The sequence below is a fragment of the Tupaia chinensis genome, unplaced genomic scaffold (genome assembly GCF_000334495.1).
Source record: "Tupaia chinensis unplaced genomic scaffold, TupChi_1.0 Scaffold146395_1, whole genome shotgun sequence".
NCBI classification, from domain to species: domain Eukaryota; kingdom Metazoa; phylum Chordata; class Mammalia; order Scandentia; family Tupaiidae; genus Tupaia; species Tupaia belangeri.
The window spans coordinates 774,640-792,022 of NW_006206250.1; the positions used below are offsets into that span (position 1 = coordinate 774,640).

The 17,383-nt window shown below is 39.1% G+C and overlaps 1 protein-coding gene across 1 annotated transcript in view; it reads right to left on the reverse strand.

Moving 5' to 3' along the window:
* GPM6A (glycoprotein M6A) overlaps window positions 1-16,888 on the reverse strand; it is a 369,760-nt gene extending 352,872 nt beyond the window's left edge. The window contains exon 1 of the mRNA XM_006168908.3: window positions 16,674-16,888. Coding sequence (XP_006168970.1) covers window positions 16,674-16,677 — 4 coding nt within the window. The 5' untranslated portion in view covers window positions 16,678-16,888. The remainder of the gene's footprint in view (window positions 1-16,673) is intronic.
* Window positions 16,889-17,383: the final 495 nt, after the last annotated feature.

The following is a 17,383-nucleotide window of genomic DNA, read 5'->3' on the forward strand; positions in this document are numbered from 1 at the left end:
TGCTATTTCAGTTCTTAGCTTTAGTTCTAAAGATGCAGTGATCAAAACTGAAATTTGACCTAGAAGCTGTCATGGGTCTAAAGATGTATGACAAAAGATTTGGCAAGTGTTAATAAGAATAGGAAAACATCCAACAAAGCAGTCAGATTTCTCAAACTTTCAGGGTAGTAAAGAGCAGCAACACCAGCCAACAGCCTAACAGGCAAAGATTATAGTCAATGTAGCGTGATGGGCAGGCTCATTACTCTGATTTGTTGTCAATGTTAAAAGACTAGATGTTTTTCCATCCTAAACAGCCAATAAATAAACAGTGAGCTACGGCCACTGGGACAGAAGAAGAAAGCCAGTGACAAGGAAAACAGAAGGACCCAACTTGAGGAGAGCAAACATACTTGTACCTCTTTTCTGTGCTCCTTGCAGGGATTGGAAGATTGTATTAAAGTCATGCTTACTGGTAGAAAGATACTCCCTGTGTACAACTGCTCTAGAATTTCATATACATGTAGCGCCACTTATGAATTTTAAAAAGACTTCATAAAAGGCATAATTACAAATAACCAATTAGTCTTTTAAATTACCTATTCAGATTACTTTATTTTAATTATGTTGTGTTTTATTTTAATTATGTTGTGTTTTATTTTAATTATGTTATTCTGGATCAGTTCCTTACATAAATGTCAGGAGAGAACTGAATGGGTCTTTCAACCTCACGGATAATACCTTCTTCAAATATTTATCGTTTCAATCTTAAAAACCAAGAAAAAACAAAAAAGGGGTGAAAATAGAGTAGCAAAAATTAAAGGGAAATAGAAGAGAGCCTCAGAATTATGGAAACCCAAAGATAAGAATGTGATAGTTAAAGTGTTAAAAGAAGGGTTCTTTCTTGCTTGCTTTAGCCTCAATCAAATCATGTAAGTATTGCAGTATTAAAAAATATTAAAAGAGGAAGAAATTCTTACAATGCCAAGTAATCAGTGATCTTTTAAAAATGTCTGGCATTTTACTTACCATTACTAACACTTAACTATATCACACATTCTGGTATCTGAACTTTCAAAATTAAAATTTTTTATTTAGTTTGATCATTACAATAGTCTATTAAGCTATAATCTATAATGTATCATGTTAAAGTATTTAATTCATAATTAAGTCCTTGCCTTTTCCTCTTTGGGCCAAGTTTTTTTAAAATTTATGAATGGATCATGGCAGTCAGTGGGAAATTGGATCGAAAAGCTGGTTTGGAGATTCTACTTACATAAAGAGTAAAATCAATTGCATAACTGTAGCAAAAATATCTGTCATCTATAAAGCTTATTTTGCATAGCTTCTAGGGAAGACTACATGAAATAGCAGCAGTAATGGAACAGCTCTCTGGACAAGTAAATCAGCTAAGCAATCCTGAACCACTGAGTTGACAGAAGTCATACCAAATCATCCTCCTCTTGAATTACATGGGATTTGATCCAGTGTTTAATGAATTGGCAATTACCAGAATTAGGAATTTTCTGTTCTTGTTCTTGATTCCTTCCTTTCTGTCATCAGAATATCACCTTCTGGTTTGTATTCTAACAGGTAAAAAGATGGCTTTTCTCCTCATTATCTCTCTTATGTTCTCCTTTTCTATTACACCTCTAACCCAGTCTGCTCAAAACCCTCTCTCTCCCTGTCCAAAATACTGAAATGGCATAATCATGTAACTGGAAAATTTTCTTAAGCTCTGTATCAAGCCTTCCTCCAATCTATGTTGCAATAATCAATAATCCAGACTCTTTTGGACAGAGCATCAAGGTGTCAAGAATGTTTACAGAAGAATGGACCATGTGGTCTAGATCAAATTTTCAAAAGGTAATGATAGGTTAGAGGGGTTAGAAAGCAGGGGTCCTGTGAGGACAACAAGAAGGTGTAGAGTTGGACCTAGAGAGTCAGAGAACAGAAAGGATTTAGATGGTCTGTCTAGCAGAATTTCTACTTTGCTCATCACCAGAGGACTATTCACGTTGTTTCCACCATTTCTATTGTGGCGTGGTCCTATGTCTTGTTCCAGGGATAATGATGATGGAAGAAATTAGTAGCCTTCATATATAAGAGAACTGGAGGGGGACCAGCAGTTAGCGTAATGGCTATGTCGCTGGACTCCCATGTAGTCAACTGTGGTTCAAGTCTTGGACCCAGTGGCTTAAACTCACGCCGGGCGCGTGTGTGTGCATGCCCAAGACCACGAGAGGAGAATGGAGGAGAAGGGATTGTGGCATGGCCATCTCCCCTGGGGGGGTGATTTCTCACTTTCTGTCTCTCTGTCTCTCTCTATCTGGTGAGCGCACGCGCCCTATAGCAAAATCTTCTCCAAAAAAAAGAGAGAGAGCTAGAGAAGAAATAGATTCAGATGGACCCCAGAACATGCTCCTCCCATCTCCTGCGTGTGTCTTGCTTTTCTTGGGTCACTCTCATACCACTACTTTGACAAAGCCACAGACTGTCCAGCTTTGCTTCTATTTATTCATTCAGAGTACTCTCTTAGTGACTGTAGCCTCTACTGATCTCTTTCATTCCCAACCAATGGTTTCAGCGACAATTATATTAAATCTAAATCTCTATATCTAATCTCACAGAATTCTCAAATTTTGTTTGAGAATAGTGTACTAAGTGTAAGTTTTATATCTCTAATGAAAACATCAGCAATTAAACTTCACATTCTTCCTTGTATCACTGTGTATAGAACAAGGGCATGATATAGACCTTTGAGTAGACCCTTACATACTTGCTCAATCAAATCAATACTAAAATTAATTTAAACTCAGCTTTTTTGTTGAAAAAAATGAGTATTTTTTTTTAACCAGAGAATTTTTTGGTGGCCCTTTTTACAAAAATTCTGCCTCAACAATGATTTTTAAGGTAATGCAATGGTATGTGTCAATTATTGAATTTTTTTGAAGTTTTTGACTTTTGAGAGCCATTTTACCTTCCAGCATATTTAAATAAGGATGTATTCATCATATTACATTAAAAAGTGTATCTTAAATCATTGCTGTGAGGAGCCAGTAGTTGACATGGTAGTTAAGGCACTGGGATCCCACATGACCAACTGCAGTTTGAGTTCCAAATCTGGCAACTTGAAAATCACATTGAGTGTGTGTGTGTGTGTGTGTGTGTGTGTCCAAAACCTCAGGAGGAAAATGGAGGAGAAGAGATTGTGGTATGACCATTCCCTGTGGGGGGAAGATTTTTCACATTATCTCTCTCTGTGTATCTCTAGCCAGTGTGTTCACCCTATGGCAAATAAAAGAAATCTAAATTAAAAAAAAAAAAATCATTGCCATGAAATAAATACACTAATTAAAACTATCTTTTCTAGTGATGTCTACATAATTTATATTTAAGGAACTAAATTTTTACAAATTGTGCACTTCTACTAATAGCTACTCTGACTTTTTTCATTCTAGAGACTTGTTACCCTGAATTTGTTGTCCTTATATAATTAACAAATAAATGTGTATTCTTTTAAAATCTTTCTTTAGAAGGGAACAAATGTGTAAAATAGTGATAATAATGGATAACCTTGTCACACGTCTCATATAGCTAATACCTACTTGCGAATTTTTGTTCTTCTTTTACAACATAGAAAGACTGATCAAAAGAATGCAGAAAATTTCCAGAATATCCAGAATAAATTACATGCAATTCAAATATAGACTCAAGTAAATAGTTGACTTATTTTGATGTAAAATGTCAACTAAATATAATACTGTCTCTTTATAATTTTTTGAAAACAATTCAGTTTCATCACTTTTCTACTTATATTTTTTTCTTAATAAAAGGAACAATAAACACAAAATGTTATATGAAGAAAGAGTAAGGATTTCATCAGATATTGAGGCCAGCAGATGACATAGTGTTTAAGCACTGGACTGCCCCATGGCCTAGATCCGGAGCTTGAGAATCACACTGGCCAGGTGTGCGTGCATGCCTAAAATCTCAGAAAGAGAATAGAAGAGAAGGGATTGCAGTATGGCCATTCCCCTGTGGAGGTGATTTCTCACTTCCCCTCTTTCTATCTTTCTCTGCCTCTCTTTGGCCAGTGCATGTACCCTATGGAAAAAAAAGAAAAAAAAAAAAAAAAAAAACTTTAATTAATAAATACACCAAAACCTCAGGAGGAAAATGGAGGAGAAGAGATTGTGGTATGACCATTCCCTGTGGGGGGAAGATTTTTCACATTATCTCTCTCTGTGTATCTCTAGCCAGTGTGTTCACCCTATGGCAAATAAAAGAAATCTAAATTAAAAAAAAAAAATCATTGCCATGAAATAAATGACACTAATTAAAACTATCTTTTCTAGTGATGTCTACATAATTTATATTTAAGGAACTAAATTTTTACAAATTGTGCACTTCTACTAATAGCTACTCTGACTTTTTTCATTCTAGAGACTTGTTACCCTGAATTTGTTGTCCTTATATAATTAACAAATAAATGTGTATTCTTTTAAAATCTTTCTTTAGAAGGGAACAAATGTGTAAAATAGTGATAATAATGGATAACCTTGTCACACGTCTCATATAGCTAATACCTACTTGCGAATTTTTGTTCTTCTTTTACAACATAGAAAGACTGATCAAAAGAATGCAGAAAATTTCCAGAATATCCAGAATAAATTACATGCAATTCAAATATAGACTCAAGTAAATAGTTGACTTATTTTGATGTAAAATGTCAACTAAATATAATACTGTCTCTTTATAATTTTTTGAAAACAATTCAGTTTCATCACTTTTCTACTTATATTTTTTTCTTAATAAAAGGAACAATAAACACAAAATGTTATATGAAGAAAGAGTAAGGATTTCATCAGATATTGAGGCCAGCAGATGACATAGTGTTTAAGCACTGGACTGCCCCATGGCCTAGATCCGGAGCTTGAGAATCACACTGGCCAGGTGTGCGTGCATGCCTAAAATCTCAGAAAGAGAATAGAAGAGAAGGGATTGCAGTATGGCCATTCCCCTGTGGAGGTGATTTCTCACTTCCCCTCTTTCTATCTTTCTCTGCCTCTCTTTGGCCAGTGCATGTACCCTATGGAAAAAAAAGAAAAAAAAAAAGAAAAAAACTTTAATTAATGAATTAAAATAAATAAATAATTTTATCAAATATCATCTCTTTCTTTATACCCTAGTACTTCCTAAAAACAAGATATGCTTGTTTGGGACCTACTGGCTAAGATTTAACCATGATATTCATTTTACCAGTAAAGAACATTGCTTATAGTTGAAAAGAATCACTTTCAGGACTTGTAAAATGTTTCCTTTTGCATTATAACAATCTTACAGGACACTGTCTTGCACTCCCACATATAAAATAAAACAAATCAAACCTAAGAAGAGAGACGCCCTCTGCCTCCCTCAACATCCACATGCAGACACATGACTAAAAGTATATTTCAAAAGTTTAGGGTACTATCAGTAAAGAAATATAAATGTATATGTTAAGATATGTTAACTAGTTATCTTGTTTATTAATAATAAGTTAATACTATATAATAATACTCATAGATAATGAATTGTAAGTGCAAAATTGTTTTTAGCCTAATGAAGGCTCAGATAACTTCTAGATCTATTATATTTCTGCTGCTTGGTTTTGTTTCAGTTTCTTGTCTAATCTTTATTTGATAAGGATTAAAAAAATAAGAATGAAAATAATAATAATAATCTACCAAAACATTCCAAGTTTTCAAATAATAAAAATCTTAGAGGTCTTCTGTGTTAGCAAAATCCAGGTTGAAGCCATATAGAAATTACTAGCAAGGAGAGATCTGTGTACATTTATGAGAAACATCAATATGAATGCATGCTCTTTGTATTCTGGTGAGGATGTGAGACTCAGTGGGATTGGTTAGTTGATTGATGAGTGTACATTTAGAGCTGAATGGAATTTTATACAGCACTTAATCCAAGTTTTTTATTTACATCTGAGGGAAAAGATAAAACATGTCAATCATAGCTGAGATATTGGGGAAAGAACAATTTTCTGATTTCTGCCTAGCTATTATTTAACCACAATATGTTTCATCTGTGTTGATTCATTTAAGTTTGGATATGTCATGTGTTTATCTATATATATTCTTCTATTAAATCTATAAATATTCTTTATAAATAAAATATGAGAGAAACAACATTAGTTTTCAAAATAAATATGTTACAATATCTTTGCTGGACATACTGTAACAATTTAAAGCAATCAAGTAAGGGAAAGAACACTTAACAGACAAAGAATGAAAAGTTCTTTCTTGAAAATGTACACAGAAATATCCTTTATTCGATTGTCATGTAGTACATGGATACTTTGAAAAACCATATTCTATGGTATAAAGCTGTACAATGATGCAATATAAGTTAAAAAGATAATGTGTTAATTTAAAAAGATGAGAAAAGGATATTCTTTCATTTAAAAAATTCTCAAATGCTGTTAAACATTCTATAGATTTTTTTATTTTTAATGCTATATTTAAATAATTTATTAGTTTACACTAGTAGATCATTCTTATTTTATTTATTTATTTATTTGTTTATTTATTTATTTATTTATTTATTTATTTATTTATTTTTGGAGAGATTTTTGCTATAGGGTGCGTGAGCTCGCCAGAAAGACAGAGAGAGACAGAGACAGAAAGCGAGAAATATCCCCTGGGGGGATGGCCATGCCGCAATCTCCTCTCCTCCATTCTCCTCTCATGATCTTGGGCATGCACGCACATGCAACTGGCGTAAGTTTAAGCCACCGGGTCCGAGACTCGAACCGCAGTCGGCTACATGGGAGTTCAGCGACATAGCCATTATGCTAACAACTGGTCCCAGTAGATCATTTTTATTAAATGCTCAGGGGTTCCATTATTCTTTGGGATTTCAATTAGTCTATGCCTCTTCCTAGATCATTCCCTTCCTTCTTAAATATGAAGCAACTATTACAATCTTTTCCTACGCCAAAAAACTTCATTTGACTTTGAATTCATCCAAATAACCTCTTCTTATTCCCCCCTCCTTCCTTCTTCTCTTCTCTTCCTTTTTAAAATTTTTCCCCCCTTGGTCTTGTAAAACTGGTCTATGAGAAGGCTTTATTTTTTTAAGATTTATTGATTTAATGGGAACCAGCAGTTAGCGTAATGGCTATGTCGCTGGACTCCCACGGAGGCGACCGTGGTTCGTGTCCCGGACCCAGTGGCTTAAACTCACGCCGGGCGCGTGTGCGTGCGTGCCCAAGATCCCGAGAGGAGAATGGAGGAGAAGGGATTGCGGCCTGAACATCCCCCCGGGGGGTGATTTCTCGCTTTCTGTCTCTATGTCTCTCTCTGTCTGTCTGGCGAGCGCACGCGCCCTACAGTGAAAATCTCTCTCAAAAAAAAAAAAAAAGATTTTTTGATTTAATGTAATTTGTTGTTATTATTTTTAATTTGACCAGAGAGAGAGAGACAAGGAAAGTGAGAAAGCAAGCCACAAGGTTCAGGACTTGAACAGTGGCCAGCCATGTGGGAGTCCAGAGCCTTAACCACCATACCATGCCACCTGCCAGTCCCAGAGAGTTTCTTAACATTCACCCTTTTATTAAGAAGGGTGCTTTAATTTCAATAGGCGACTGAATAAAAGCTTTTTAAAGTGAAATAAATTTTATTCCTATTTTTCTTTTTGTTGCATTGAACACTGTTGACCACCCCTTTCTTAAAACTCTTTCCTTCTTCGACTCTACCCTAAAGTTGCAGTAACATTGCCTCACTTACTTTTCAGCTGTTTCTTCTAAGTCCTTCTTGCCTTTATGTTTCCCATTTTATAAAGTTTTTCTCTAGTGTTGAATCCCTTCCACATACTTATTCCCTAACCCTTCTCTGGAGAGAGACACTCATTCTGGTTTTGACTTCTTCCTCTCTCCTGCCACAACTAATCCTTAGTATATTATCCTATAAAAATGTCTCTCCTTCCTTGCCAGTCACTGAGCAGTCACATGAGGTGATGTTCTCCTCATAAGGAGATTTTATATTTCTGTAACTTTCTAAGTTAGCAAGGTAGGCAGTATCAGACAAATCGCTTAATGACAAGGATGTTTGTTAGTTTCTTTGCCAATGTCCAGAAGTCGTTGGCTTCATAATCTGGATATGACTTTAAATACTAGAGAAGAAAAAGCATATTCACAAATAACAATAATGAAAGAAGGAAACAGACAGATACTATGTAGAGACAGGCATTAAGAGCACACAGAGGGCCAGCCAGGTGGGCAGGGAGGTTAGGGCGACTGGATCACACATGGCCAAAAGCACACTTCGAGTCCAGACCCAGCACCTTGAAAGACATGCTGAGTACATGCGTGTATGCCCAAAATCTTGAGAGGGGAATGGAGGGGGGAAGGAGGGAAAGGAAACTGCTGTGTGTCTCTCTCTCCTGGAGGTGATGTCCCTTTCCCTCCCTCTCTCTCCAGTGAGCACACACATTCTATAACAACACACACACACAGACACAAAAAGATAGACTTGAGTTATAAGCTGTGTTCACTGAACTCCAAACAAGTGTATTAATTCATGGCTTCAGCATTTTCTCCTAGCAAAGTGTAAAAATTTAATAGTTTATTGAGTATGTATTATAGTCTAATCATTTTTCCAGTATTTTTTTTCTACAAACATCCCTGTAAGATAGATATTAGAAAGGAAGGGGAGGTGAGGGGTCCGCTGCAGTAACATGATGCTGTGATGGGAGGTCCTGGTTTCGTGTCTGGCAGTCTCCTGGACACACTGGACCCACAAACATGTGCCTATGATGTAGGCTGGCTGAGGCTGGGGGTGGATCATGCTGTGAAAACTCTGCTGGGTACTTCTCTCTCTCTTTCATGGGAGAAATAAAATGAAAACTTTGAAAAGTGAAAGAACAAAAAGGAAGAGGAGATGGTGGGCTGGAGGGACCTAGTTCAATTCGGAAAGGATGATTTCAGTTTTGAGCACGAAATGAAAGGACTAGAGGGGCAGGTAGGTGGAGATAGCTGACAGCTGAGCGTAGAGATGCAGACATAGGAATTACGTAACTATCAATAATACATCAATAATACCTGAACTTTTTAAACATCAATACCTGAGAGTGAAAGTCAGTCATTTTCAGGGGAGGAGTTTCAATAAACTCTGGCGAATATCACCCCGTAAGACTGATGAATGACTATCAAGGGGAAATGGACAGTAACTTGAGAGAATGAATAAGTTTAATGCTGGAATAAAACAAAAATGCAACAGTAGTCCCAAAATATTGATCTTGGTAACATCTTTTAGTTAGAACCAGAGTTAAAAATCTAAAATATTATGGACTGGCTGAGTGGTCTAGCGTTTAAGGGAAACCTGATCCCATATGGCCAACTACGGTTTGAATTCCAGCCCAGGTAGCTTGGAAAGCATGCCAGGTGAATGTACCTGTGTGCCTAAAAATCTTGATAGGATGAAGAAATGGAGAGGGGATTGCAATATGACCTTGGTCCCTTGTGGGGGTGCTTTCTCCCTTTCCCACTTCCAACTTCTGTCCTGGGTGAGCACGCACACCCTCTGGCAGCTTTTTCTTTTCTTTTTTTTTAATTTGCCAAAGGGTGTGTACCCTCACTAGAGAGAGAGAGAGAAAGTAAGAGAGCACCCCTCCACACACACACACACCTACCATGGGGCATGGTCAAACAAGCCATAATCCCTTCTCTTCTATTTCTCCCTCATTTCTGGATTTGTGGCATACACTCACAGGTGCCTAGTGTGTTTATCAAGCCACCAGGTCCAGGGCATGATCTGTGTAGTTGGCTACATGAAATCCAGGCACCTTAACCACTAGGCCATGGACTGACAAACACACTGCTAATCCCCCCACAAATTTTAAATAATATATAACACATACAAATGAAGGAATAACAGTTTTAATGAAGAGTTCAATTAGCTTGATGAAAGAGAGGGGCGATGTGGAGTGACTATTTCTCAAAGCATGCCCTTGACTTCCTTCCTCAAAATGAGCTGGATTGCTTGTAAAAACGACAGATTCATCTTTCAAACCCAAGCTTCCAAATCTGAATCTTGGGAATCAGGTCCCAGGAATCAGTATTTGAGGGACCAGCAGTTGGCGTAATGGCTATGTCGCTGGACTTCTATGTAGTTAAACACGGTTCGAGTCCCAGACCTGTTAAATTCACGCGGGGTGCGTGCGCGTGTGTACCCAAGATCCCGAGAGGAGAATGGAGGAGAAGGGATTGTGGCATGGCCCTCCCCCCTGTGGGGTGATTTCTCGCTTTCTGTCTCTCTGTCTCTCTCTGTCTTTCTCGTGAGCGCATGCACCGTATAGCCAAAGCCTCTTAAAAAAAAAAAAAAAAAATCCCAGACCTGTTAAATTCACGCGGGGTGCGTGCGCGTGTGTACCCAAGATCCCGAGAGGAGAATGGAGGAGAAGGGATTGTGGCATGGCCCTCCCCCCTGTGGGGTGATTTCTCGCTTTCTGTCTCTCTGTCTCTCTCTGTCTTTCTCGTGAGCGCATGCACCGTATAGCCAAAGCCTCTTAAAAAAAAAAAAAAAAAAAAAAAAAAAGACCGTATAGCCAAAACCTCTTAAAAAAAAAAAAAAAAAAAAAAAAAAGAAGGAATCAGTATTTGACATATTGTTTAAGTTGTTCTCATTAGACAATAAAATAAGTAGATAATTAGAAATAAAATTAGAGGTCTGGAATAAGAAGTTTACAGAAATAACAAGGGATATTTATTTATATAGTTTAAGTACATCTTATACACCTTAGAATAAGAAATGAATAACTATCATAACAAACTAAAGAAGAATCTCTTCTAATCATATGCCATATTACTTCCCGGACTCCTCACACATTATTCCAAGGCCAACCTTCACTTCTTGTTGAGATGTGGCTTTCTTTTCATGCGAAACCATGGGTAATAAATACTGAGTATCTGAATTTATATTACTTATCCTCATATCCTCACCTCTTGTCAAACAGTTGAAAATAGAATGACCTGAAGTTAAAACACAGTAAGAATCAAAAATTTTTTCAAGGTCTCTAACATTCTACGATGAAACTAATTCTGTCCTTGCATTCAAGACTGTGTCATTTAGGAGACAACAGATGGTATGGTGGTTTTGTCACTGGATTCCCACATGGCTAACAATGGTTCAAGTCCCAGACTTGGCGGCTTGAAACTCATGCCAGGTGCATATGCGTACATGCCCAAAATCCCAAGAGGAGAATGGAGGAGAGGGGATTGCGGCATGATCATGCCCTCTGGAGGGATGATTTAGCATTTTGCCTCTCATTGCCTTTTTCTGTCTCTCTGGTGAGCACATGTACTCTATGGAAAAAACCTTGGTGAGAGGAAGAAAAGACCATGTAATTTAACCCAATATTGCTGTGCTTTTCACTTGTCTAGGAGAAAGACCTATTTTTTTTTTGTAGTTGTAACGACAGTTCTAGCTTTTGCAAGCTAAAAATAATAAAATGAGATTTACATGAAGAGTCTTAAGTTGAACCTCACATATTTAAATACATCTCTTCCAGAGAAAATAAGCATAGTTGAGCCTCTAATGACACTACACCAAATCAAATTATGTATTTTGTAAAATTAAGACATTCTTTAAAAATAAATCGAGCTCCCACACAATTCACTATCAAGCATTTAGTTTATTGTGATAAGAAGACATTGAATATAGTATTTATCTACTTGACCTACATTCCATTTATGATACAAAGTCAATTATACATAAAATGAATAGTAACTTACAAAGAACCTTCAGATTAAAGGAATATAAGAAAGATTACTTGATTTTATTTGGAGCTATTTTGAGTAGAGCTTATCCCAGTATTCTACCAACAAATTTTCATCCAGGCATGAACTCCTAACTTAAATGTTTGCTGTACATTTTAGTGTGACAACCGAGATTTCTTCATATTTCTTATTAAAGACTCAACCCTTTATCAGTCATTTTCAGAGAATTTATACTTCATTGTGAGCTGTAAACCTGATGGGAAGCTCAATTCTAAGGCATTTCTTTTAAGAATAAGATTAGTTGCCTACTCGCAATTCCTTCTTCTCTTGCTTGAGCAGGCTGCTCCTCACAGCAAGAGGGCAGGTGCAGTCTCCCTCTTGAATCGTACCATTCTTGATGATGTTTGTGGCCAGTAAATTCAGCAAAAATGATATCCTGGGACATCTGCTACGAGGTTATAAGAATCCTTGCAGCATCTGATTGGGTTTCTTAGAACACTCATTCCTGGAATGCTGCCTCTTGGAACCAGTCATCATTTTGTAAAAAATCCAAACCTTCTTCAGATTGCCCCAGATTTTGACAGACAGTCAAAACCACCGGCACACTGTACATATTTGTAAGTGATCTTAGATGGCCAGTCCAATCAAGCCTTCTGATGGCTAAATCCCTAGCCAACATTGGACTGAGATGACATGAGACCTCAAATGACAGCTACTCTATAGTCAGCCCAGAGAGAATAATTAATTGTTGTTTTAAGCCACCAGTTTTGGGGATAGTTGTTATGCAGCAATGGTTATCCTAGAACATTAGTTTATCTTTCTCTGTCGAGGCCTGAGAACATAAGGGGTGTGTGTGTAAGCCTGTCCAAAATCCCTAGACGAAGAACAGGTGCAGAAGGGATTGTGGCATGACTACCTCCCATGGGAAGTACTTTCTCATCTCCCTTTCTGTTTCTCTCCGGTGAGTGCATGTGCCCTCTAGCAAAATAAAGTAAAAGTAAAATCAAGATATTCCCATCTTATTTTTTAACTCTTGTCAAAATTAATAGGCTTTTAGCTCTAACAGTGAATGTTTAAGATGTCACACTTCATTGTTCTAATTTTAAGACATTTAGTATATAGTTCATGTTTGGAGTTTCTCTTCCTTCAAGCATGGTTTATCTCCTCGTTGTCCCTCAACCAATGCGACCAGGACTCTCACTTTCAAATAGATCATTCATTATATGGGTTTACCGCACACAAAACATTGGTATGGTAAATCTCAAAATTTAGTTCTCCTTCTTGTTCTGGTTCTTTGATTAAACTCTTGCTATGAATTTCCAACTTACTAAACATTTGTGTTTAGATATCTAGCCATCACCTCCTAATTAACATTTCAAAAATGAAATTAATCAGCTGTCCAAAACACCCAAAAAGTAAGCCATCTGGTTTATGCTTTAAATATTCCACCAATCTTAAGAATTTTCTCAATCCCCAAGGTTTCAAATCTGTAAATAATTTATTTGATCATTCTCCTCCTCATGGCTCACTGCCTAATTTTATAGATTTTTTCATTAGACACATCTTTAATCCATCTTTTTCTTTCCATCTCCTTTATTACTACACTGGCTTACACATGTATCGTATCATTCCAAGATGGTTGTGACACCAGGATCTGTCTTCTCCACATTGTTCTTTGTCTTAAACTTGTCTTCCTTAAACGCTAACTTTGTTATAAACCTTTCCTGCTCAAAAACTTTCCATGACCCTCTATTTCCTATTGTGTAAGTTCTAAATTCCCCTGGACGCTTTTGAATTCTCTCCAAAATTAAGCCCCATCCTATCAATCCAGCTCCATGTCTTACTGCTCTCCAAAATTTATGGCCTTTTTGCTTTCAGAAAGGACCCCTGATTCTATCTAGAACAACTCTGGCCTTCCCAAATGCTATATGTCCCTCAAAATTGGATTTGGTACTAATCCCTCCTTGAAACTCTCCATAATAATATCTTTCAAAAAGATCCTTTTTAAAACAAAACAAAGATTAATGGTCTAGAGTAAATATTTATGACTATATATATATACGCACACACATATATAGAGTGAAGTAGATCCGTAAGTGATGTGTTTAGGGGAGAAACTGAAAATATTTCTGACTTCTTAAATTTCACAATTTAACTTGAAGGTTAAAGTTAGCCTTGCATGTCAAGTGTATTTATATTTAGCACAGGGTTATCCCTGCCTTTTTTTAGTGTGAAGTATTTTCTCATATCCTTTCTAGGGAGGAGAATATTGGAGTGGAGGGAAAACCCTCCTGCATGCCTAGACAAGTTGAGAGCATCACTGAGGGAAGGAAAGAACACAAATGAGCAAGTGAGAGATGCCAAATCTCAATATGCCTACTTCGCAAACAACTTTTCTTTTTAAGAATTAGCCTTGTGCATTATAGATATAACTATAAATTATTCAGAATATTTGATTAACCAATTGCTCTCATTCTTCCATAAGGCTAAAGTACGGATTCTTCCTCCCAGACAAACAAGAATTGATTGCTACATTGGCCCTTACTGCACCATCTTCCCTTCTCTAAATGATAGATGTCAGTGGTCATGATACAAGCAAAAAAACGGGTGGATTCCGCGTGCTGCCGTCTAGCATTCTCCTACACTCGTTTTCCCTCTTAGCCTGGCAATTTGGACTCCAAAGTTAACCGCCCCCATTGCCCCTACTACCACTCACTACATAAAAAAGTCTCTAAGTAAGGAAGTTCTGTTTGTCACAACTAAATTGAAAGAAAGAGGAAAAATATGACCTTAAATGACCAAATGTTTTCTCTCAGTTTCTGGACATATTTCCTTTCTCTCATTTGTCCTCCATCTGCTTGTTGGCTCTTCTTTCCTTATTTCTGAATCTCTGTCCTGAGTCCTGGCTTCATGCTCGCTCTCTCTCCACTACAACAAATCTGTTCTTTTCCCTCCTTCCCTGACCTAGGTTTCTCACCTGCCTCCTCTCCCTGCCCTTTCCTCCTGGCCATCACCTCAATGACAATAGGATATTGTAATCCATTCCTGGCAGAAGAAGAAAGAAACAATTTTCGGTTTCTATCCCAGTGCAGTCAGAAAGAGATCCTTTTAGAGTTATGGACCAAACTGAGGATAATAGTAACAATAACTCCGGGTGATGGGCAATTTATCCTTGGACATTCAAGTCAAATTCAGGGCCAACTGTTTTCATTACACTTTGGAAATGCAAGGTAGAAAAATGCTTAACTTCAAAATTATGAATATTTTACCCTTTGATAGGCAGTATACTCAAAGTTTGCATTTACAAGCGTAAATTATGTCATTCTTTCCAGATATTTATTATTTTGGATCCAAATACATCTTAATGCTTAATAGAGTTAATGAATAGAGTAATTGAATATCAATTCAATTATTTTGGCTTCCCATTTATGAGGGTTCCGAAGCCTTTCCCCACCACCACCGTGAGCTAGTCTCACAAGAATCTGTATGTCCAAGTACAACCAAAAAAATTAAAAAAAAAAAAAAAATAGCTCTTTGCCACACTTGGGAAGACGTTTCAGCTTTCGTTTTATCTCCAAAATATTCCTTTCTATTCCAGAAAAGATTTAAAGTCAACCCCTTCTTAAGATCATTTCCAACACTATTTCATTCAAAGGTCCTAAAAGTGGGTCTCCCCAAGACTCTTCGGGGTCAAGCAGGAGACGCTGAATGTCTTGAGCACAACTAACATTCATAGGCAAAAATGTCCCCCGCTTTCTCTTTTTTCCTTTCTTCCAAATTGGCCAGTGTCTATAAACTCCACCAATTAGTAGTCAAGGCACCCCCTAGTCCCTGAGCCTGTGGGAATTGAGGAATTTCAACCCGAGCACGTCAGTCCCAAAGGCCTCCTTCACTCGGGAAGAAATCCTCACAACAAAGAACAAGGGACAGGCCAGGGGGAGGGGCGCGGAATGGACTCGGGCCGGAAGCGGCGGGGACCCCGGCGTTTGAATAGGAACCCCCGACTGCGTCTGTCACGTGGGAGGCGGCACTGCCCCCGGGTCGCACCCACACGCAGCCCGAACCAAACCATTCCTTCGCTGCGGCCCCTCAGTCGCTCTTCGCCCAACTTGTCCCTGGGACCCCACTTCCTCCGTTGGCTTGCGGGGTTCGGATCGGCGGTTTCACACCCCTCTCCACCCCGCCCCGTACATTCCTGGAGCAGTTCCAAGCCGCCGCCGCCGCTCGGCTCCCAGAAGGAGCGGACTCTGTCTAGAAACTTGAGCGGAGCTGAACTGCTCCAAAGTCTACGGTCCGGGGACCTGAGCCGGTCCGGACCCTCTTGCGCCACGCCATTGACCCTGGTCTAGTTCAGGAGGAAGCAGCCTTCAGCGCCCACCGCAGACCTTGGGCACCAGTGGGTACTCTGCAAAGCGAGCAGAAACTAACTGCCCGTCTCTGCCCAGCGCCGTCCTGCACTCACTCCTACACCAACTGGACCTTTTCCCGAGTTCCCATTTCTCGTGCTCCGTCCCAACCAGCTCCCCAGACGGCACACGGATCGTGGGCACACGTGGGGACAGCAGGCTCCCCGGAACCCGCTCGCTATTTCTAACCCCGAAGTTTCTTAGTTTTTCTTCATTCCTCAACACTGCCCCAACACGACAGAGCGGACCGCCAGGCTGCGGTCCTGACGCTCCCGGCCGGCTGTAAACAGCCCTGCACCCTCCCTCGCCCGCAGGTGCCACCCCCTATTGCTCCCAGGAAAAGTCCGGAGACTGGATCTTGGGGAGTTGTGGGAAGGGGTCCCCAAGATCCTGTCGTGGGAAGAGGGAGAAGGGAGGGATGCCAGCTGAGACCCGACGAACATTCACTTGCATCAACACCCATCCCCGCAGCCCGAGCCTTCCGACATGTCTGCGCCCACCCTTGCACTCACCCATGACCCGAGATCCTGCTTCTCTTCAGTCCCCAGAGGAGCGCAAGTGACCAGACGCTGCGAGGGTCCAAGTTCTTCAAGTGGCAGTCGGGCTTCTTGCGCCCTCGCAAGTGACAGCCTCGCCACTCCCAGCGGAGACAGCTCCAAGGGCGCCTGGAAACTCCGCGGCCGCGCAGCCCCCTCCCTCCTTCCACCTGCCTCCTCTGGTGGAAGCTATTTCCCTCCCCTTCACACTCGCTCTCCTCCCCCGAGGCCCCCGCCCCGCCCCCTTTCACTTTCTGGCGAGCCACGTGCAAACACCCTCCTCCTAAATACCTTAAATACACGCCGAGTGCACGCACCGCGAATGACCCGGTATCCAAGATAATGATCCCTAAAGTGGAGTGTAGAAAATGGCTATTCCGTAAGACAAGTGTGATGGGACAACTTTATATTGTCTAAAATGTTCTTGTCTTCATTGTATCATTTGTTCTTAATAATGCTGTTAATAGGAGAGAAAAATTTCCCTCTAATTTATACTTCGTCATCTCTTCTTCTACACGAACTATCTTGTTTCTGTATTTGGAAAAAGTTACAAAGTCCTAAAACTGTATATATATATACATACTCTTATATCATAATGTGCAGAAATATCACTTAGAAAATAAACAGCTCAGTTCAAGAGGAGGTTGATGCTGCCGAAAGAACACTGGGTTTGTCATTTAAGAGGA